Genomic DNA, 18,878 nt, shown 5'->3' with positions numbered 1-18,878 from the left:
CCTAACATTGTATCTCATAATATGATGATGTACCAAGTGCTTGCATAATTTATGTTGATTAATTTTTCATTTTTTACTCATTGTATGTATTACTCATTGTATATGTACAAATATTATGTCACAGATTATCCGCAGGGTCATCCGTTCGATGCTAATAAAGACGCATCGTCACTAGTCGCTCTGCGGATAGACACTCTCAGGTACTGATTAATATATTTTTCGCTACTTAACAACTTTATACATGTACGACCTTGTTCCCAGCAACAATTTATCCATGTATTATGCCATGTAACTAAACTACTGTCTGTTTTGACACGTGCGTAACATGTTCCTTAGTTACTGGTAACATGTATCCTATATAAAGACCTCTGTGGACATTCATATTCATATCCCTTGAAAATAACATGAAGTTTGAAACTGCAGTTAGAATATAACAGAATGTAGAAAGTTGAGAAGACGTTTTATTATTTTTTTTCCTATGTATATTCTCCTCGGCAGGGGATCTTTCTCTATGTCTTTAACTATATATATATGTATCTTCATTCATCTTGATTCATCTTCATTACCACGTTTCATTCATCTTCATTACCATGTTTTGACAAATCTGAAGAGAAAAAAGATAGTATAAAATGCCTTATCAAAAATAAAAATATAGAAAGCTAGGACTAATGGAGTATTGCAGGTTTTTGTCCAGAGCAACCACTTAAAGTTGTGACGTACATGGTACATACTTGTTGCATGTATTCGGTATCAGTGTTAAGAAGCTATAAAGCTCTCAGAGCCCTAGCTGTCGTTATCTGATACCCTGGCACATACCTAACCTCACATCCTGGCTACTGTTTACTCCCAGGGCATAGTACCAAGTTCATTGGGGGAGGGGGGGGGGGATGAAACTGGAACTAACTGTGACAGCTATGCTGTTGGAATGAGGGAATGATGTATATGACTAATGAGGTTGTTATAGTGGCATGTAACACCAAAGTGGTTAGGAAGGAGTGCAACCGTACCATGCAGTGATGTTTTGAAATGCCGTTTGTAGCAATGTGGAGCAGGTACTAATGAAGAAAAGGAGCTCCTTTTATTTTTGGACAAAGGTTAATAACGAGAAGTTGTAGTTTCATAATTCATGAATGCTCTTTTAGAATAGCTGAAAAGTGACCAGGCTTAAAATAGGACAAATTTCTAACCAGAAGACCTGTTTATGCTTGGATACAGATGGATGGATACATAGTTTGGAAAGTTAATGAAGGCATCTTGTAATATATACTTGCCAAACAAGGTGTTTTAGGTTGTGTTTTTGGCCGCTTCTGTTACGTGTAATTTGGTCTCTGAGCTCTGTGTAGCCCAGTCACTTTATCCCAGGTGATTTATTATATCTGTCAACCGGTGTTAAACAAACCTTCTGTTTGACATAAACACAGCACACTGAGACAAACCCAGACAAACCATGTGTTGGTAATCCCACACTGTTCATACACATATCTCTGTTCTTGTTTTCTTGTAGGCCAGATTGTCTCCAGGTCAGATAATGTTCGGAAAAAGAGGAGAACAAAGTCCTTTTTCCCCATACTGGCTGGTCGGGAAAACTGCAGTAGACAACAACAACACCAAGACCTTCTGACTCTGGTGAAGAAGATTTATCTGTCGGGTAAGTCTTCGTAACACAAGTTTCTAGTGACATTAAGAAATGATAGCTCTTCCCATGGCATTCCCCATATTTCGTTAGGTTCAGGTATAGAATTACACTTTAAAGGGCAGAGGTTTCAAAAACAAGTTTTTAGCTAAACTTAAGTTTACTAGCCCCCCCAAGAAAGTGGGTGGTGTGGGTGGTGATGGTGGTGCATGTTGTTATATTGGTAGGGGAGGGATAAGAGTGGAATTGTCCAAATTAGTAGGTGTTTTTTTTTTGAGGGGGGGGAGGGGGGTATATAAATTTACAGTTATAGGAGTAGTTATACATTTTATTTTTGTTGGTGTGCTGAAGTGAATTTTAAAATAATGCATCAGAATTTGCTTAAAAGTAGTCTAAAATCAGTATGTAAAGCTAGATTAAAGCAAATATGCAATAATTACATGTACGTGTACAAAGTACAAATCAAAGGTGATTCTGGTACTATATGTACGTACGTGTGTGTGTGCATATATATATATATATTAGGATTGACTGCGTGCTAGGTTAAGACATTTTTCTTCTAAGCATTGCTGTATGAAATATATGCAGCATAATGAATGTCATTGAACTATGTTGCTAACTTTTTTTTTACCCTACTGAACATTGCTATATGCTAATACTTCAGTGAATGTAATGTACATTCAAAATAATTAGCATTTACCTGGTCTACCGGCAACCTGTGGAGGCTTGTGTGCAATTTTTTGCTGGGCCCTGCCTATTTTCCTTCCACTCTAATACTAGTTGCCATTGTATAATTAAAATATTCTTGAGCACGATGTGCAACACGAATCAAATAAATAAATAAATAAAAAAAGTAGCATTTTCACTAGAGTGAATATTATTGTAGGAATTGAGGAAATATACGATAATGATGTGGGATGCAAGCGAAAGACTTAATTTGCTCAGTTTGGTGTAAATGAATTGCTAAATGTACATGATGCGTGATGGATATGTGCGTACTAGTAAGATCTCCATCAGAATCAACTGTAAACTTGGCATATCTATCTATCTATCTATCTATCTATCTATCTATATATATATATATATATATATATAGGAGTCTTTGGGTTAGAGGCTTTTAAAGTACAAGTACATGGATTAAGGGTTCTAGTTTTAAACTTCTGTATGAATGAACGTTGGGGGATTTTGTACAGTGCAGGTAACCGTAAAGTTAAACAATAAAATGAGGCATTACATGTTTTTTTTTCACAAAACATTCTGAAAACATTATATGAAAACAATTAGTCCAGCCTTGCTTGTCTCGCCAGCTTTAGTGCTTTTATAGGCAGACTTTATAAGATTCCAATACTGTCAATTTGATTTCAAATTTCAATTTGTCTCTAATAATGTTTAAAAAATTAAGAAATTCAATTTATTCTAAGGTAATAACCATAGTTTATGTTATCAGTCCATGACTGTTAAGAATTGTCGGTAAATATCAGCATTTATATGCTCAAGGCAGAAGACATTATATGCTTGCTTTCACCATGAAAAAACTGTATATTATTACAAAAAGAGGATTTAATACCCTTTTATACATGCAGAGATTAATTCCCATTTTCCCCCAAAGATAATTAAGGATGAGTTCATGATTGAGAAAGGATCACCCTTAGAACAAGGCTATTGCTGATGGTTGAAAGTGTTCAAAATTAAATGCCTGATTTATTTGCTTTATACTGACTACATTGATTGTTATGTTTTGCACGTGGACGGTTAATGGAATATGGTGACTTGAAGAATAAAATTTCATTGAAATGTCTGACTATTTATGAACTTTACCTCAGGGTTTTTTTTTTTGTGACCTTATTTAAAATTGTGCTGAGATTAAATCAGGATAAGGCAACATGATATACAAGAAAAAAAAATTAGATTTGTGAGGTTTGTTACAAAAGTGGAAACAAAAACCGACAATTCATGACGAACAACCTAATCACAGCTCCATCATTGCACAAAGTTACAGCATTATGCTTCACATTAACAACAAATGTGGGTTCTACTGATGGGAATAAAACTGTTAATGAACACAAACAGGTTTATTTTCCTCAACTTATGCCTCAGGGTGCGTATCAGTAAATGAGGTCTTCAACCCTTAATTGTTTGAAGTCATAAAAGTGTGTAAATGTACCTCCACAATGAACAAGCCTCTGGACAACTGATCAGATTTTTTCTTCATTTACAAATTGAAATAATTTGACCCTGTGTATTTCAGTCATGTACTCCAAGGCTTATGCCACTCTGATATTCACTCTGCTAAACGAATCTTAAGCCCAATTCTAAAACTCCTTGGGCCAATTCCATTCCTGTCGTAAAGCTAAATTTGAAATATGATCTTAAAGCTTATTTTGGAGCTTTAGAAATTAATATGTTGTCTACCTCATTAATGTTATCTTAAAACAAACGTATCCAAATTTCAACTTTCAATTCCCGAAAGTACACATTGCAAAGTGCTTTTTAATTTTGACTTAAAGCAAAAATTGTTTTGGGGAACAGTCCCCTGTAATCCGTTCTTAGGTGACAGCAATCACACACGTATCACGACAGGTGTGCGAATAGGTTAAAGAATTAGTGTACTCTTAATCCGTAATTTTTGCTACCTGTATAAAATGAATGACACATTTTCACATAGCTGTTGTCAGTTCATAAACAGATCAAGAACAAGTTAAAAGTTTGCAGTGATTGCTCTAAAAGTTGTTTTTTCATATGCGAAATGTTGAGGAATGAGAGTGGACAAAGTTTACTGCATGTGTTCACTGTACCATTATAAGACAATCATTCAATCACACTTTAAATTCAAATTTAAATTAGAGTAATATATTCATTACTATTTTTGATGAATGGTGAATTCAACGTATTCTATTTTTATGAAGGCGATCACCTTGGTGTCGTATTTCAGGCAGGATTTAATATATACACCTGCTTGTAAGGAAAAAAAAAAACCCAATTGTCCAGGTGGGAATTAAGTTCCAATATGTATTCTTTATAAATGGTGTCCCATATATCTCCGCTCGCACTACCAATTTCTCCTGACTGAATGACACCAGTAGGTGTTGATGGAACAGTCATGACTCTTGAACTAACGATAATGTGAAAAGAAAAAAAAAAACGACATTACATTGGTATTTCAATCTGTGCAGATGGAGTGATGACCTTGACCAATGTTGAGGTCATTCAAGGTGTGAACTCTATTCGGCTCCATGTATACATGTTATTAATCAACATAAGACAAGATGAAATGTTGTAAAATCTCACTTATATATCTGAAACTATGAATATTTCTTTGGACTCAGTATAAGTGAGCATTATCGGTTATAAGTGGAGATGACATTGATAACACTAACTGTTATCATTATGCAGAGTTTTGTTACAGCTTATGCAGAGTTTTGTTACAGCTTATGCAGAGTTTTGTTACAGCTGTGGTAGATTCAAGAATATGTTTGTTGTAAGGCTGTTAGCTTTACCATCTGACATTAAACCACAGGTATTGCAAAATTCACTAGTTGTGGAAAACAGATGTTGAATTCTGCTCTATCTTGCTATGGAGGGGAATACAAAACAGAGAAGAAAAATGTGGTCAGAAGAAGATCAGTGTTCTTAAGATTTGTTTTAATTTTGGATGTTTTTGACATCTATCCTGTTGACAGTGTGTAATGAGAGTTAGGAACAAATACATGTACATGTGGAGAGAACGGAGCATTTTATTCTGCAAGTTTAAAATGTCAAGTTCGATATTATGTCATCATAACACAGGTAAAATATATATATATATAGGTTAAATTTAATTTAAAAAATCCATTACAGTGTTCACTGGTGACTTATGTACATCTACATGTACTATCCTGTCACATGGTATGAGTGCAATCTATCGCCACGCTGGAGGGAATTTCCTTTTAGTATAGCGGTAGAAGTGTGGATTTGAGATCGCTGGTTCAAATCCCCAGCTGGTTAGCCCCGTCACAATTACATTGACTTGAAATGTCCTAGCTGATGCACTTTTTGTCCACCTAATTGTTTACAGTAACTTGTGACTCTGTGCATTTAGGATGGGAGATGGGAACATCACTAAAACAGAAGATTTTGATGATTCATTATAAGATGAGTGGTGAGATAGCAAGATGTTCATAACATATCACATGTATTGGCTGTTTGGGACAAACATGGTTGGTGGGGGTGGGGTATGGATGATTGAAAGAGGGAGGAGGGGGTTGTGTGCCTTAGAGCGGTCTTCAAAAAAAAAAAAAATTAGTGACAGTCACAATTTATTGACAACTTTATTTAAAAGATGATATGTCTTCATTATTGTGTGAAAATGACAGGCAGGCTCGCACAGCATGAAAATATGACCGAATGACGCACCTTTTTAAGAGAGCATTAATGAAATCTGACATGTGCATTTATTGTGTTATCGTTTCTGTTTGCTTATTTTATCGTACTGGGAAAGAAACCAACAAGTGCTTACACAAAAAACATACTTCATGAAGATCTGCATCTGTGCGTGCTGTGTTTAAAAGCTCTTTGAAATTCAACAGTGACAGCAGCTGTATTAAAGCTGATTAGTATGTCAGGTGCTCAATTGGACAAATCTTTGACATCCTAGTATTTTTTGGGGGGGGGGGGGGGGTTTGGTTGCATCTCATCAGATATTACAATTGTTCTTGATTTAAATGTCTAACTGGCATTAGTATAAGAATGAAGTGTTTGAATATTAATCATGGAGATAGGTGATATTTCTTGCTGTATAATGCGGTACATTTTTAGCTTGCCAGTGTACGAAGTAAAAAGAGGTATTGTGAGAGAGAGATCAAATGCTGTCCGTTGGGGTGGCAGTGTCCAGTTTTGTTGAAGTTTTTGGCCCATCAAAGTGTTGCACTGGCCACCCATATATCACAGATATCCCAATCTTGACAATATATATACATGTGTTACCTATATATGTAGAGAAGGTACCGATGTTCAATTCCAGCTTTGATGTTTACCTGATTGGACAGGTCGCCACATGGTCAGTACCGTGGTAATAATGTAACTCTGTGGTATAGTTCCGGCCATTAATCAATACAGCTGTCTCTGACAAGGCTTATTAACTGCCATGCTGCCTTATTTATGTGTCCAGAGAGTGACCACAAGAGGCTACGACCACCTGGTTAGCCTATACACTTGACAACAACATCTACAGTTTGTGTAGTCTCTAGAACTGTAGAATTGTCCATTTCTAAGGCAGTGGACATTGGCCCTATAGTGCAAAATGTAACATTTAAAAAAAAAAAAGCCCTCCACAGTTGTTGTTGCAGATTGAGTCCAGTCTGTGGGGGTTCTCTCCAGATCGTGGCAAATTGACACCTTGGATTGGATGTGTTTGCGTGGGAGAGGAGACCAGGAAAAAGAGGCTGGCTAGCTATGTACGAGGAACTGAGAGCCTGAATTGGTAGATTTAGCCAATCACTAATTATATCCCATGAGAGAGAGAGAGAGAGAGAGAGAGAGAGAGAGGAGGGTTTGTGTCGCAGTGAGTCATGTATGTCATATAGTATCCCCTGTTTTGTAAACGGTTTGATTAGCAGTTGTTTTTTTTTGTGCTCCCATGGGACGAGACCATTTTTTCGTGGGACACGTGATTAAGCTTTATTCCAAAGAAGTGTGTTTATGATGTGGCTGTTTGAATTACCTGAAGAACGTGACACCATGTCCTGACGTATGTCTGAACTGCATGACCACTCTGTTCACATTAAGTGTGGGAGTAGATCGTGTGAGATGTACAGTGGATGACTATAGCGTGGGTCCGCAACCCCCCCCCCCCCTCCTCTGCCCCCACCATCGTCCCACCATCACACAATACCCTCATCTCTCCAGCAAAGAAGCCGATCCAACTGCTTCCTTCACTTGAAGCCTAACTTCATTAGGCTGGACAGCTCTATCATGTGCAGCATCCGACATTGCTCTAATTGATCTTTGAACTTTATCTCACTGAACTTAAGAGAATTTCATCGTGTTTTCGAGGAACACTTCTGTAGGATTAGAAGCTCATATTATAAAAGAAGCACATTGATTTTCCGTGCGGGAATGTGACTAGACATTATTGCGTGTATACGACTCAACGCAAATGGTAGATGGTGTTCATGAGATTTTGTTATTTAGGAGATTTGAACCAGCAATGTTAGTACGATGTTCTTAGGAATAAGGAAGAGGAAGTGTCACAAGTGGTTGCCCGGTTAAAATGCTTTCCAGCTGAATGCACAGGTAAAAGTAAGGGGAAATATGATAGCCTTGAACTGATGAGAAAAAAAAGGACAGACACAAAAATAGAGAACAGTAAAAAAAGAAAACTGGAAGAAAAAAACAAAGGACATGGCGTTGTTTTTTATATTATAGAAAAAGGAAACGAAAGTGGGAAACGTAGCTCAGTGGAAAAACTTCTCGACAGCTCACGTGGAGAAGTCCTTAATTTGTCACAAGCTGTTCGGCACATCTTTAAGATATTCTTCCCTATTGGACTAATACGTGCGAGTACAGCTTTCAGTGTGAGATGTAGGCCTACATGTCAGTAATTGTTGTTTGGGACATAGCTGAGAGCTCTAGCTAATACAGGTACTATTGCCCAGGGGGAATAGGGACTACATGTGCTATAGGATGTAGAACCAGGTAAGTAGTATTTTTTTACTATGTTCATGTCAGCTAATTGATACAATTTTTTCTACTAATTTTTTACTTCCAGTTGTATCATCGGTGTTAAATATCGTTCTATTTTTGGGTTTAATTATTGTTTTTAGCAAATTACGACGTGTATGAGTGTATCAAACAAGTAGATCAGTTGCTACTTCAGACTTAAGGGTCTGTGTAAGTGAAACATGTAAGTTTATAGGGCGTTTGCCCAGCATATCTGGGTTTTAGTGTTTACAATACTGCCCATGATGTGGTAAGGCTAGTGCAAAAAGACGAACGTATTATCGAGCCTCTACGACAAGTAGGTTAAGTTTTTGATGCTGATGATTGGTTTGGGCTCTGGTCGGCTCGTTAAGTAGAGCCTCGTAACTGGGTGATAATTAGTGCGATCTGTTCTTGGGAATACTGCAGGCCTTTGTGAACGTTATGTTGAATTCATTTGCTGGAAAAAGGGGTGTCTTTTAGCTTCCTCTTAGGTATACGGAGATAATTAGGGGCAGGAGTGAACAGGCGTGGGCTTAGACCAATATAGTATGTGCTCCTTTAGACGTTTGACTGTTATGGCCAGTTGTACGAACAAGAAAAGAGCTGTTACTGTTTAAGTGTGCACGTATATTTTGGTCACGGCCTTCTGTCACAGTTCTTTGCTCGCTTCCCTCTAGCAGAGCGGAGCTATATCGGCAGAGGTGGCACACACAGTAACGCTTGAATGAGCTATGATGCTTTAGCTCTCTCCATCTGTGACCAGAGGCCAGTTAAATCCAACCCCTTGACTTAAACATACATGGAATGTGTGTGAATATATTACTATTGCCAGTTTATTATTGAAAGTTCTGGCCATCCTTAACGAGGAAACAACCTAGTTTCAGGTAAGTATAAAGTAAGAGATCTTTATGGCTTATTTATTAATTCAGATGCAGCCAGGTGAGATTTATGTCTTATTTATGAACTGCTTTGAAGCTAATTCAGCAGAGATATCTTTAATGGCTTAAGGCAGAATCACACCTGTGTCTCCACTTGCTTTTTGTTTTTTTTTATATCTCGTTAGTGAGATGAGCAACAGGTGAGGTGGTGAATGAAGATCCACCTGCTTGTAGGTGTGAATTTTTCATAGCATGTATCATCACCGTCTCTTTTCATTGATTTCCTGTCTGATATTTGAGAGTGCTGTTGACGGAAATCTGATACACACTGAGGAAATGACGACTCTATTGACAACACTATACTGCACTTTCACGTCTCACATGTAAATGGTATATCCAAGTACTCTTGTATGCTAACCAGGACTTTCGAATTGTATCATACAGGTATACTCTGCTTAATTAATTTTCTTCTGTTGGAATGTTATTGTCATTATGACTGTGGTAAACCAAAACTCTGAGCATTCATTGCAGTATTCCAGTATAATATCACAAGTACAATTTTCAAAATGACCAGATGTTCTCAAATTTCCAGTTATTATTTACTGTGCCTCAGTGGACATGACAGTGTCATGTCATTACAGTTATAACCATGGAATAGTAACAATGCATAGGTCATTATGTAGTAGTAACAATGCATGGGTTATCATGGAGTAGTAACAATGCATGGGTTATCATGGAGTAGAAACAATGCATGGGTTATCATAGAGTAGTAACAATGCATGGGTTATCATGGAGTAATAAGAATGCATGGGTTATCATGGAGAAGTAACAGTGCATGGAATACCATGGAGTAGTAACAATGCATGGGTTATCATGGAGTAGTAACAATGCATGGGTTATCATGGAGTAGTAACAACGCATGGGTTATCATGGAGTAGTAACAATGCATGGGTTATCATGGAGTAGTAACAATGCATGGGTTGTCATGGAGTAGAAACAATGCATGGGTTATCATAGAGTAGTAACAATGCATGGGTTATCATGGAGTAATAAGAATGCATGGGTTATCATGGAGTAGTAACAGTGCATGGAATACCATGGAGTAGTAACAATGCATGGGTTATCATGGAGTAGTAACAATGCATGGGTTATCATGGACTAATAAGAATGCATGGGTTATCATGGAGTAGTAACAATTCATTGATTACCATGGAGTAGAAACAATGCATGGGTTATCATGGAGTAGTAAATCTGTCTATCTGTTTAATCCTTCATTTTTTTTTCCCTCGGGAATACAAGTATGTTGTCATAGTTAAATCTTTCAATTTTTTAAAGTTAGATCGGCATGCTGTAGGATTGAATTTTTATACAGTGGCAGATAGGAAACAGTACTTCCATGCAATTTTTTTGGGAGGGGGGACAGGCAAGTGCAGTGTTGTAAATTAACATACAGGCTGTTCGAAAAACTGTAGTGGTTAACATTTGTTCCGCCATGATGTTTTGATAACATTTTTATTTCAACAAATCACTTGATCCATATACTTGTATAGTAAGACTAAGGTTAGTGTTAATACCTCTCAGAGCCTTTAAGTCAGGCCTGGTAATGGAGAGTGGGAGGGAGGGGCGGGGGGGGGGGGGGGGGGGGGAAGGGGAGCTAGGGTGGTGGTGGTGGTGATACTGCAGGCACCCCAGTTTCCTACCCCCATGAACCTGACCTTGTAAATGAAGATTCTGAAGTGCTGCTCTTAACGGCTATTGAAGTAACAAATAAATATTTGGATCAATTTCTGGATTAATATCAGTTGATATTTCATGAATAGAAAGTGTCTGGCAGAATGTCAGTTTCTGTGTATCTTTAACACTGGGGTGTACTTGTATATGTAGTACAAACTAGGACAGCTTTTATTTGATATCTACAACTTCTCCTGTCATGTTTGTATGTAACAGCATGATTAAAGAAGTGTGTGAGTTTTTATTTGGGAAAATCCATGTCACTTTGCTTTCTATTAAACTAATGTAATGTACCATCAGAACGTTTAACGATGTTTTGGTTGTTATCTGTTTTTAGATTTCATATCTGTGTTGAATTTGATGGAAAACTTCCAAGTTCTGGCTTACATGTACTTGTGTCTTATTAATGCACAGTTTATTTGACCCTGTGTGAGTTTTTTTGGTTTGTGTTCATTATTGCATCAGGAGATGCAAGGGGCAGTACTAAACCTTAGTTTACATTTACCCTAATTCCTCAACCTTTTAACATATGAAAGAGCGACTTTCAGTCAAATTTATGCACATTTTTAATTTGATTTTGGAGACAAAACTACATGGGTTGGACTGGCCAGTTTCAGGGCTTCGTAAAAAGTAGAATTTTATCAGTCAACACAGATTAATGCGTTCAGAATATGCTATAATAAACACCCTACAAACATGCGAAAAGGTTAAAGGGTTACAGTAATACATTCAAGAAGAGTCCTATGAACAGCATACTGCAAAACAGGTCATGAATGCACAGTATATGTAAAGTATACAGGATTTACCTATTTTATTTATCTTTTGTTGAAATTGTATGCTAGTTTTATTGATTGTCAAGTATCTAGACCTCAGATGTTATATCTGTGTTATTGTCTGTTTTCTCGACCGCTTTCATAACATCTTGTACATACATGTTAGTATATACTAGCTGTGCACACGTGTTCTGTTTGCACATTGCTAAACTTAACAGATGTTCAGCGAAATTTCCCTGATGAGAGCGTCTTCAATACTGCATTCAGAATACAAAGATGTAGAAATGCTGATCCATTTGTATCTGTATATACAACGCAAAAATTCGAAAAAATATATATTTTTTTGCAAAACTGTTAAGCACAATGGGTTCTTTAGGATCTTGTGCAGGATCCGATATTTTTGTATTGGGCCTGTGACAAACAAACATGCACTGTATACCCTAACAGAATTGTTTGCACAAAGCGAACATAAGATGTATGCTTGGTACGAGATACATATATATGTGAAGTAAGGCGAGAATGAAATGTTTGTAGGTTGTGAATATACAGTTGAATTGACGCCTGTTGTCCAGAAGTCTGCCGTGTCTGTTGTGTATGGTAACGAGACTGGTTGGCTTGATCTCTGTGTTTGCTAAGTGTCTCTCCACCTACTTACTTGTATGTATATATATATGTACAGTATCAGCAGACTTTTGTGCACCACCATAAGGGCATTTTGCACAAAACTTCGTTCTCATGCACTCAGCAACTTTGAAAGTTAAACGTTTGGGAGGGACTGTGTTATATGTAGATACATGTAAGTATGGGAATGCTTCTAACAGTTTAGCAGGAATATAGTTTCACTGATTCTCAAATTTTTGGCTGAATATTGTCTGAAACTGTCACACGTCTACAAAACACATATTGGGAGGATTTCGCCAGTTTTTGACTGAAACAGTAATACTTGGCCTTTATTATGACTGAAAAACACGTAAGTACATGTGAATAAGCTGGAGAAGGATTCCCCTTCTTGACTGTATTTGTACAAAGATCACTATGCACTTACTTCGTGATGTTTACTTTGCAACTGGCTAATGGTATTTGTCCTAATTTGTCTGAATCAATAACTGATCAGTGACTTTAGTATAGGTGTGTATGGGTTTACCTGATTTCTGCTCTGGTATAACGATATGTATACATCAGGTAAGTATTATCATAATGGATGGCAAAGATATGTATTAGACTAGATGTTGGAGATCACATTTCATCCAGTTTTTTTTAGGAAATCAAGTTTTTCATCATCTGTCGTAAAGTATAGTATATTATTGTATGTTATAGCAGAGGAAAGAAAGTATAAGTTTTATTGTTGAAAGAGGATCCATGCAAGTTTTCCTGGTGAAGACATATTTTCATAATCAGAAAACTGCCTTGAAAAACAGGATGTTCACAAAAACCTCAAGATTGAATGAAGTAAAAAGGTGTTTAATTTCATTTTCTATGTTTAGTTCGCCTGTACAAAGTTTAGTCATAACTTAGGAAAAGCAGTATTAAACGAAATGTTGGATTTATTTATTTATTTGATTGGTGTTTTATGCCGTACTCAAGAATATTTCACTTGTACGACGGCGGCCAGCTATAGGGTGGGAGGAAACCGGGCAGAATCCAGGGGAAAACCCACGACCATCTGCAGGTTGCTGGAGACCTTCACACGTACGGCTGGAGAGGAAGCCAGCATGAGCTTCCAAACGAAATGTTGGAAGTTGTATCTCAAAAAGCACTGCATGTATTGAGCTCAGGGTTTGTACATAAGTAGAGCATAATAGCAGGTGGGGGATATCCCATTATTGATGCGGTGTGTACATATTAAATACCGTAAATTACGGAATTCCTGACTTGCATATTAGAAACAATGTTAAACAAAAGTTAGGGTGGTATGTAAAAAACGTATGGTATATATTGAGTTCAGGGTGTGCACATATATAGAGCGGAACAGCATAATGGGAATACTTCATCTTTGATTAGGTGTGTACATATTAAATACCGTAAATTACCAAATTCCTGACTTAGTGTATTGTGTATTAGAGTCAATGTTGTAAACAAAAGGTTAGGGGTGTCAGTATTAGAATCTGTGCAGAACAAAATGTTAGGCGTAGTATCTCAAAAAAAAAAAAAACCTTGTACAAATTCCCACAATCGTCAGATTTTAAAGGAAAGTCACAAAATTGTAAACCATAAATAGCCTGCTTGTGAAATGTGGCTTGCAATTATGCGGTAATATTGAAGGGAATATTTGTCCCTAGCTGTTCTTGGAAAATTGCATGATGCAATTTATGCCTGAGGTAGCAAGTTTCTATGCTATTGTAAGGATTGTACTTGGGTCAATATAGCTGTCATGGGAATTACAGGACTTCACTTCGCATCGACTAACCTTTATCCATCCTTAGGTGTGAGTTAAACCTTACGTAACCTGTTAGCATGAATTAGCATTCAGTCAGCAGGCCATGTGCTTTCTTTTATATTTGCTCCCTAGGCCTTGTATGCTGTGCATAGCCACTAGTACAGCACATGCCCTCCCTGCAGACAGTGATAATTGCGTATAACAGATCTGGCATTCTCACCATGCACTGATATGACAACACTGCCCCCTACCTGTTAATGTGTCTGCGACCAAAGCACGGAACATCTAAAAATTACTTCTCCCTTTTTGCTCACCTTTTTTTGAGTTTTAAAGTTTTCTTTCAGGCTGTGAAGGGGGAGAGGGCCACAAAACTAGAATAACTGTGTTTTTGTCTGTCCGAAAATACTGTAGCAATTTCAACAAAGATTTATATGCATCTTAACCTTGATGTAAACTTGTGCATTTATAACCTGTACCCGTCATTAAGCTATTTAGAGATTTAAGAAAAATGTGATTTTTGGCCACAAAACACCTCATTTGAATGGATTTGTATTAATGGTTTGTATACATCTCTCTGAAGAGATTTAAAATTGATTCTGAAATGTAACTGTGAAATGATGATTAAAAAGATCTTCTTTTTTTTTAAGTCTGGGTTGAATGGCCCCTGAACATAAAAATTACAGGCTTGAATCCGATAATTAAATTATATACATATAGGCTCTTTTAGTTGTAATTAGTGATTACATGTATTATTATTTGTATTATTAAAAAAAAAATTTTAAAAATATAAAATTATTTATCCATGGCATATGCTGTGAGTGTCTTTGAGGGGAGCTGGGTATAATTTTTGAGGTCAGCTATTATTGTGACATGAGATTGAAGGACATACAAAGGTCAAATGCTTTCCAAGACAGAATATGTCTGAACTGTCATTAACAGGACATGCCTTGAAGCATATTGGTAAAGGTCAACCATTCACTAATGTGATTCTATATTAAAACAATATTCTTGTTTTTTGTCCACTGGGAATGATGGGATACCATTGCCGGAAGCCAGTATCATAATGAAAAAAATGTCACGTGGATGGGAGTGTATATATATATATGTATGCAAATCCATCATGTGTAATACCCTCTTCCCTTTTTCTCCACCCAGAAGAAATAAAATCCAACCCAGCATGGAGAAAATCATCCTTGAGTCTATTGTCGACCAATAGTAGCTCGCCCAACCCCACGTTTGCACAACACCCATCAGTCCAGCAGTTTTCAAATGGCATGTTCATCATGATTGAATTACCATCCCGTGTACTGACAGATGGCTGTGCTTTACACCTGTCAGATACCCATTGCATGAAGTGGCATATTTGACCTAAAAATTTGGCACAAGAAAGTCCATTGTTTTGATGCAAAGGTAATAGCCTATTAGGTTTGGTGCTGAAACTTAATTATATTTTACCCAGAGGATGTCATGTCTTCCAAACAAATGGAAACCCCCAAAACCTGGTCATTTCTCTGATCAGTAGAACTCAAAGAAGTATTCAAAATGAGTAACTATAGCTGGGGATGTACTATTTGATTTTACAGGTGTATTTTGAAAATTTCTAACACTCCACCTGTTGTGTGTGCGCCTGCATATTTTACAGACAATCTTGTCCTCTCTGAAATTTGCTCATATCAAACACGTAAGCCTCCACTTCATCTGTGTAGTGTGACCACTGCAGCGATTTCTGGCTATCGAGGCGACCCAGGTGACTAATCAAACAACACTGAACTGTGTTGACCTGTGACATTCTGTTTGTGTCACATGACAGCTTATTGACCCCAACCTACAGGCAAATCTGCCTGCATATTGGTGCAAAATATTGCCGGTGTATTTTGCCATCAGTAAAGCTCATTTCTGCAAGATAATATTAACATGAACAAATGTACTTTTCAACCTCTTCCATATATCAGCAAGAGAAGATTACTGACATACATAACATACAAAGCTAGTTTTTAATTCAAGCAGTCGAGCACAACAGAAGTGTATAATCTAGCTCTGAGGAAACCCATTGTTTACAAGGGTCGGAATTTTAAAAGCTTAGTTGTGTGAGAATCCACTGGGTGGATTAAGTCATATTTCATCCAACCACAGAACATAATCAGCAAATAGAGCAGAAAAACAAAAGAAAAATGGTAGTAATCATATCTTCTTGTACGTGACAATAATCTTAACACCAAACAAATTACTGTGGTTACTGTGCACATATATTTATATATATTATATGACACCCACACACATAGTTATATTGCTGAAGTCGAGAGACCCCAGGATCAAACCCACGAAGGAATCATCCCCATGACTTGCTGCTGCCTCGCTTCACACTCAGCACTGAAAGGTTAGAGCAAGGAAACGTGACTGGTTTGCCCGGTGTCAGTATAATGTGACTGGGTGGAGTGTCTGGTGTCTTCAGCCAGATACTTCAGTGGTGACAAGAAGACATAATATATGTAGACACACCTAATGACTCCTCCTAATGAAAAATTGTTAAGTATGACATTTCACCCTAAGCATGCATACATATATAAAAATCATATTACGTGTAATTCTGGAGCATGACGTTCATAGTTGAGAGAATCCTTACTCTACCCTGTTGTTTGGTGCAAATATACATATTATGTAGAGATGACTTTTCAAACAACATGAATGTGTTATACAACACACCAGCCTGTACCTTTACCTTCCCGAGTAACCTCATATCAAGCTGTTTATGTCTACAAAGAAAAGAAGTTGTGAGTTTGTTTACTTGTTAAATTTGCTTTGTGATTTATGTACATGTGAACTGTCGGAATTTCCATCAGTGATAAAAGTGTTATTTCGCCCAATTTATAGATATCGCTTTTATTTTTACATTTTTTTAATATTTTTCACACATACACCATAATGTTGAAAAAGAAACATTTGTTTCAGAGGTGTTCCAGCCTAAGCTCTATGGTATGACTTCATAATACATGTACAGTAAACTTTTACATTTCAGCGTTGTTTAACAATCAGACATGACGTCCTACATAACGCAGCTTTCACGTATCTAGGTCAACTGCAGTGGCCTAAGCTAGATGTGGATTGATCTAAAATGCTTGACCTCTTTAAGGAAACAGAATGCCAGCATGAAATATGCAGTTTTTGCCATATTTTGTTCATGGTTTTGAGGTAGGATAGACTTTAACACCTTCATCTTGGTGTTTGTTGAATAACCAGATACTGTTGAACCTTATTTCGTACCTCATCAAATCCCTTGAATGTTGTGCATTCTCAGGATTTGATTTTGTACAAAGCAAGGTTCATTGGTATTGGGTTACACAATAAACAATTCTAAACCCTCAATCATTTTTTTCCCTCAGCTTGTTATGAAATGTTACTTGAAACTGCATGGTACCCCTAATAAGGTTGCATTGCATTACATTGCATTACATTACATTACATTGCATTGTAATACTGTAACCAACGTTCATACGCCCTTTGTTTTTAAGAGTGTTTGAAAAGGCCATGAACCAATGTAACATTACCCTAATTCTATAAACTTTTCACATGTTTGCAGGAGTGTTTATTCAAGCATATTCTGAAGGCATTATTCTGTGTTGACTGATACTATTATACATTTTGTGAAGCCCTGAACTTATCCAGTCCGACCAATATAGTTTTGTCTCAATAATCAACTTAAAAATGTGCATAAATTACTCTTTCATGTACAAAAAAGGTTGAGGAATTAGGGCAGCAGAGCTCTCATTTACCCCCAATTTTGACTGCCCTGGTTACACAATAACCTGTCCGCTATCTTTGTGTGGCCCATTTTCACAATCGTCATTTTCTAAACATCACTTGTCTTCCACCATTGGTGTATGCATCAATGATTTTTTCAGTTCAACCTTGTCAGCGACCTCTGTGACCAGGTGAAATATTCTGAGTGTAAGAAGATCTTTGGGTCGTAGAGAAACAATTTGGCTGCACACATTTTCATGAAGCTTGCATCTTTAAGTGACACAAACGAATGACTTTTGGCCTCATTTTCACAATATTTATATGTATAAAATTCCACTGAAAAAACTGCTTTAGTGGTTGAAAAGGTTGAAGATTTAAAAATATCTGCATCTAACACATGGGAAAGTTTGTCAATAACTTATGAAAGATGTGATATACCCTGGGCAGTCTCTGGGTTTCCACAAGCAATAAAACTGATCATGACCGTATAAGTGAAAAACTCTTTATTATGGAGTTGGAAAACAATCAAATTAGTATATAAACAATCATTCATTTTATCTCACTTAAACCACTCACTTTCCAAAATTAACTTTAACAGCTAAATACTGACTTTATATTCAGGCTGCTTATCTTTCGTCTACCATAATGGGTCTAAAAAAATGGGTAAGCTAGGCATGGGCGAAAATTTGGGGTCATTTACATGCAGGTGTATGTTCATGATCAAACTCTTGTGAGGTTGTTTGCAGGGTTCATATGTGACTTACAAAATTCTGTGAATAGTGATCACTGGTGACTCAACCAGGAAGTATTAAACATAGTATGGGTTCACACAAATGACCTTTGAACTACTTTCTGAGGTCAGAGTTCATATGTGGATTTGTGAAGCTAATATATATATATATATATCCAAAACTTGCATTGACCCAAACTCCATGTTCCTCCAGAAGATATTACAGTGTGGTACACACAGTAGAGAAAGTAGGTCAGAGGTCATAGATGACTTATGAAGCTAAATCTCTACAAATTATTGAGCTCAATTCAGTGCAACTTCATCCAAAGATTCACTATTT

The 18,878-nt window shown here is 36.9% G+C and overlaps 1 protein-coding gene across 1 annotated transcript in view; it reads left to right on the top strand.

Moving 5' to 3' along the window:
- The window catches only part of LOC135473417 (gem-associated protein 5-like), a 113,319-nt gene that overhangs the window by 41,580 nt on the left and 52,861 nt on the right, over positions 1 to 18,878 (top strand). The window contains exon 17 of the mRNA XM_064753267.1: positions 1,505 to 1,648. Coding sequence (XP_064609337.1) covers positions 1,505 to 1,648 — 144 coding nt within the window. The remainder of the gene's footprint in view (positions 1 to 1,504; positions 1,649 to 18,878) is intronic.

The sequence above is a fragment of the Liolophura sinensis genome, chromosome 8 (genome assembly GCF_032854445.1).
Source record: "Liolophura sinensis isolate JHLJ2023 chromosome 8, CUHK_Ljap_v2, whole genome shotgun sequence".
NCBI classification, from domain to species: domain Eukaryota; kingdom Metazoa; phylum Mollusca; class Polyplacophora; order Chitonida; family Chitonidae; genus Liolophura; species Liolophura sinensis.
The sequence above is the reverse complement of the archived record's forward strand: the minus strand, read 5'-3'. Positions and strand labels throughout refer to the sequence as shown.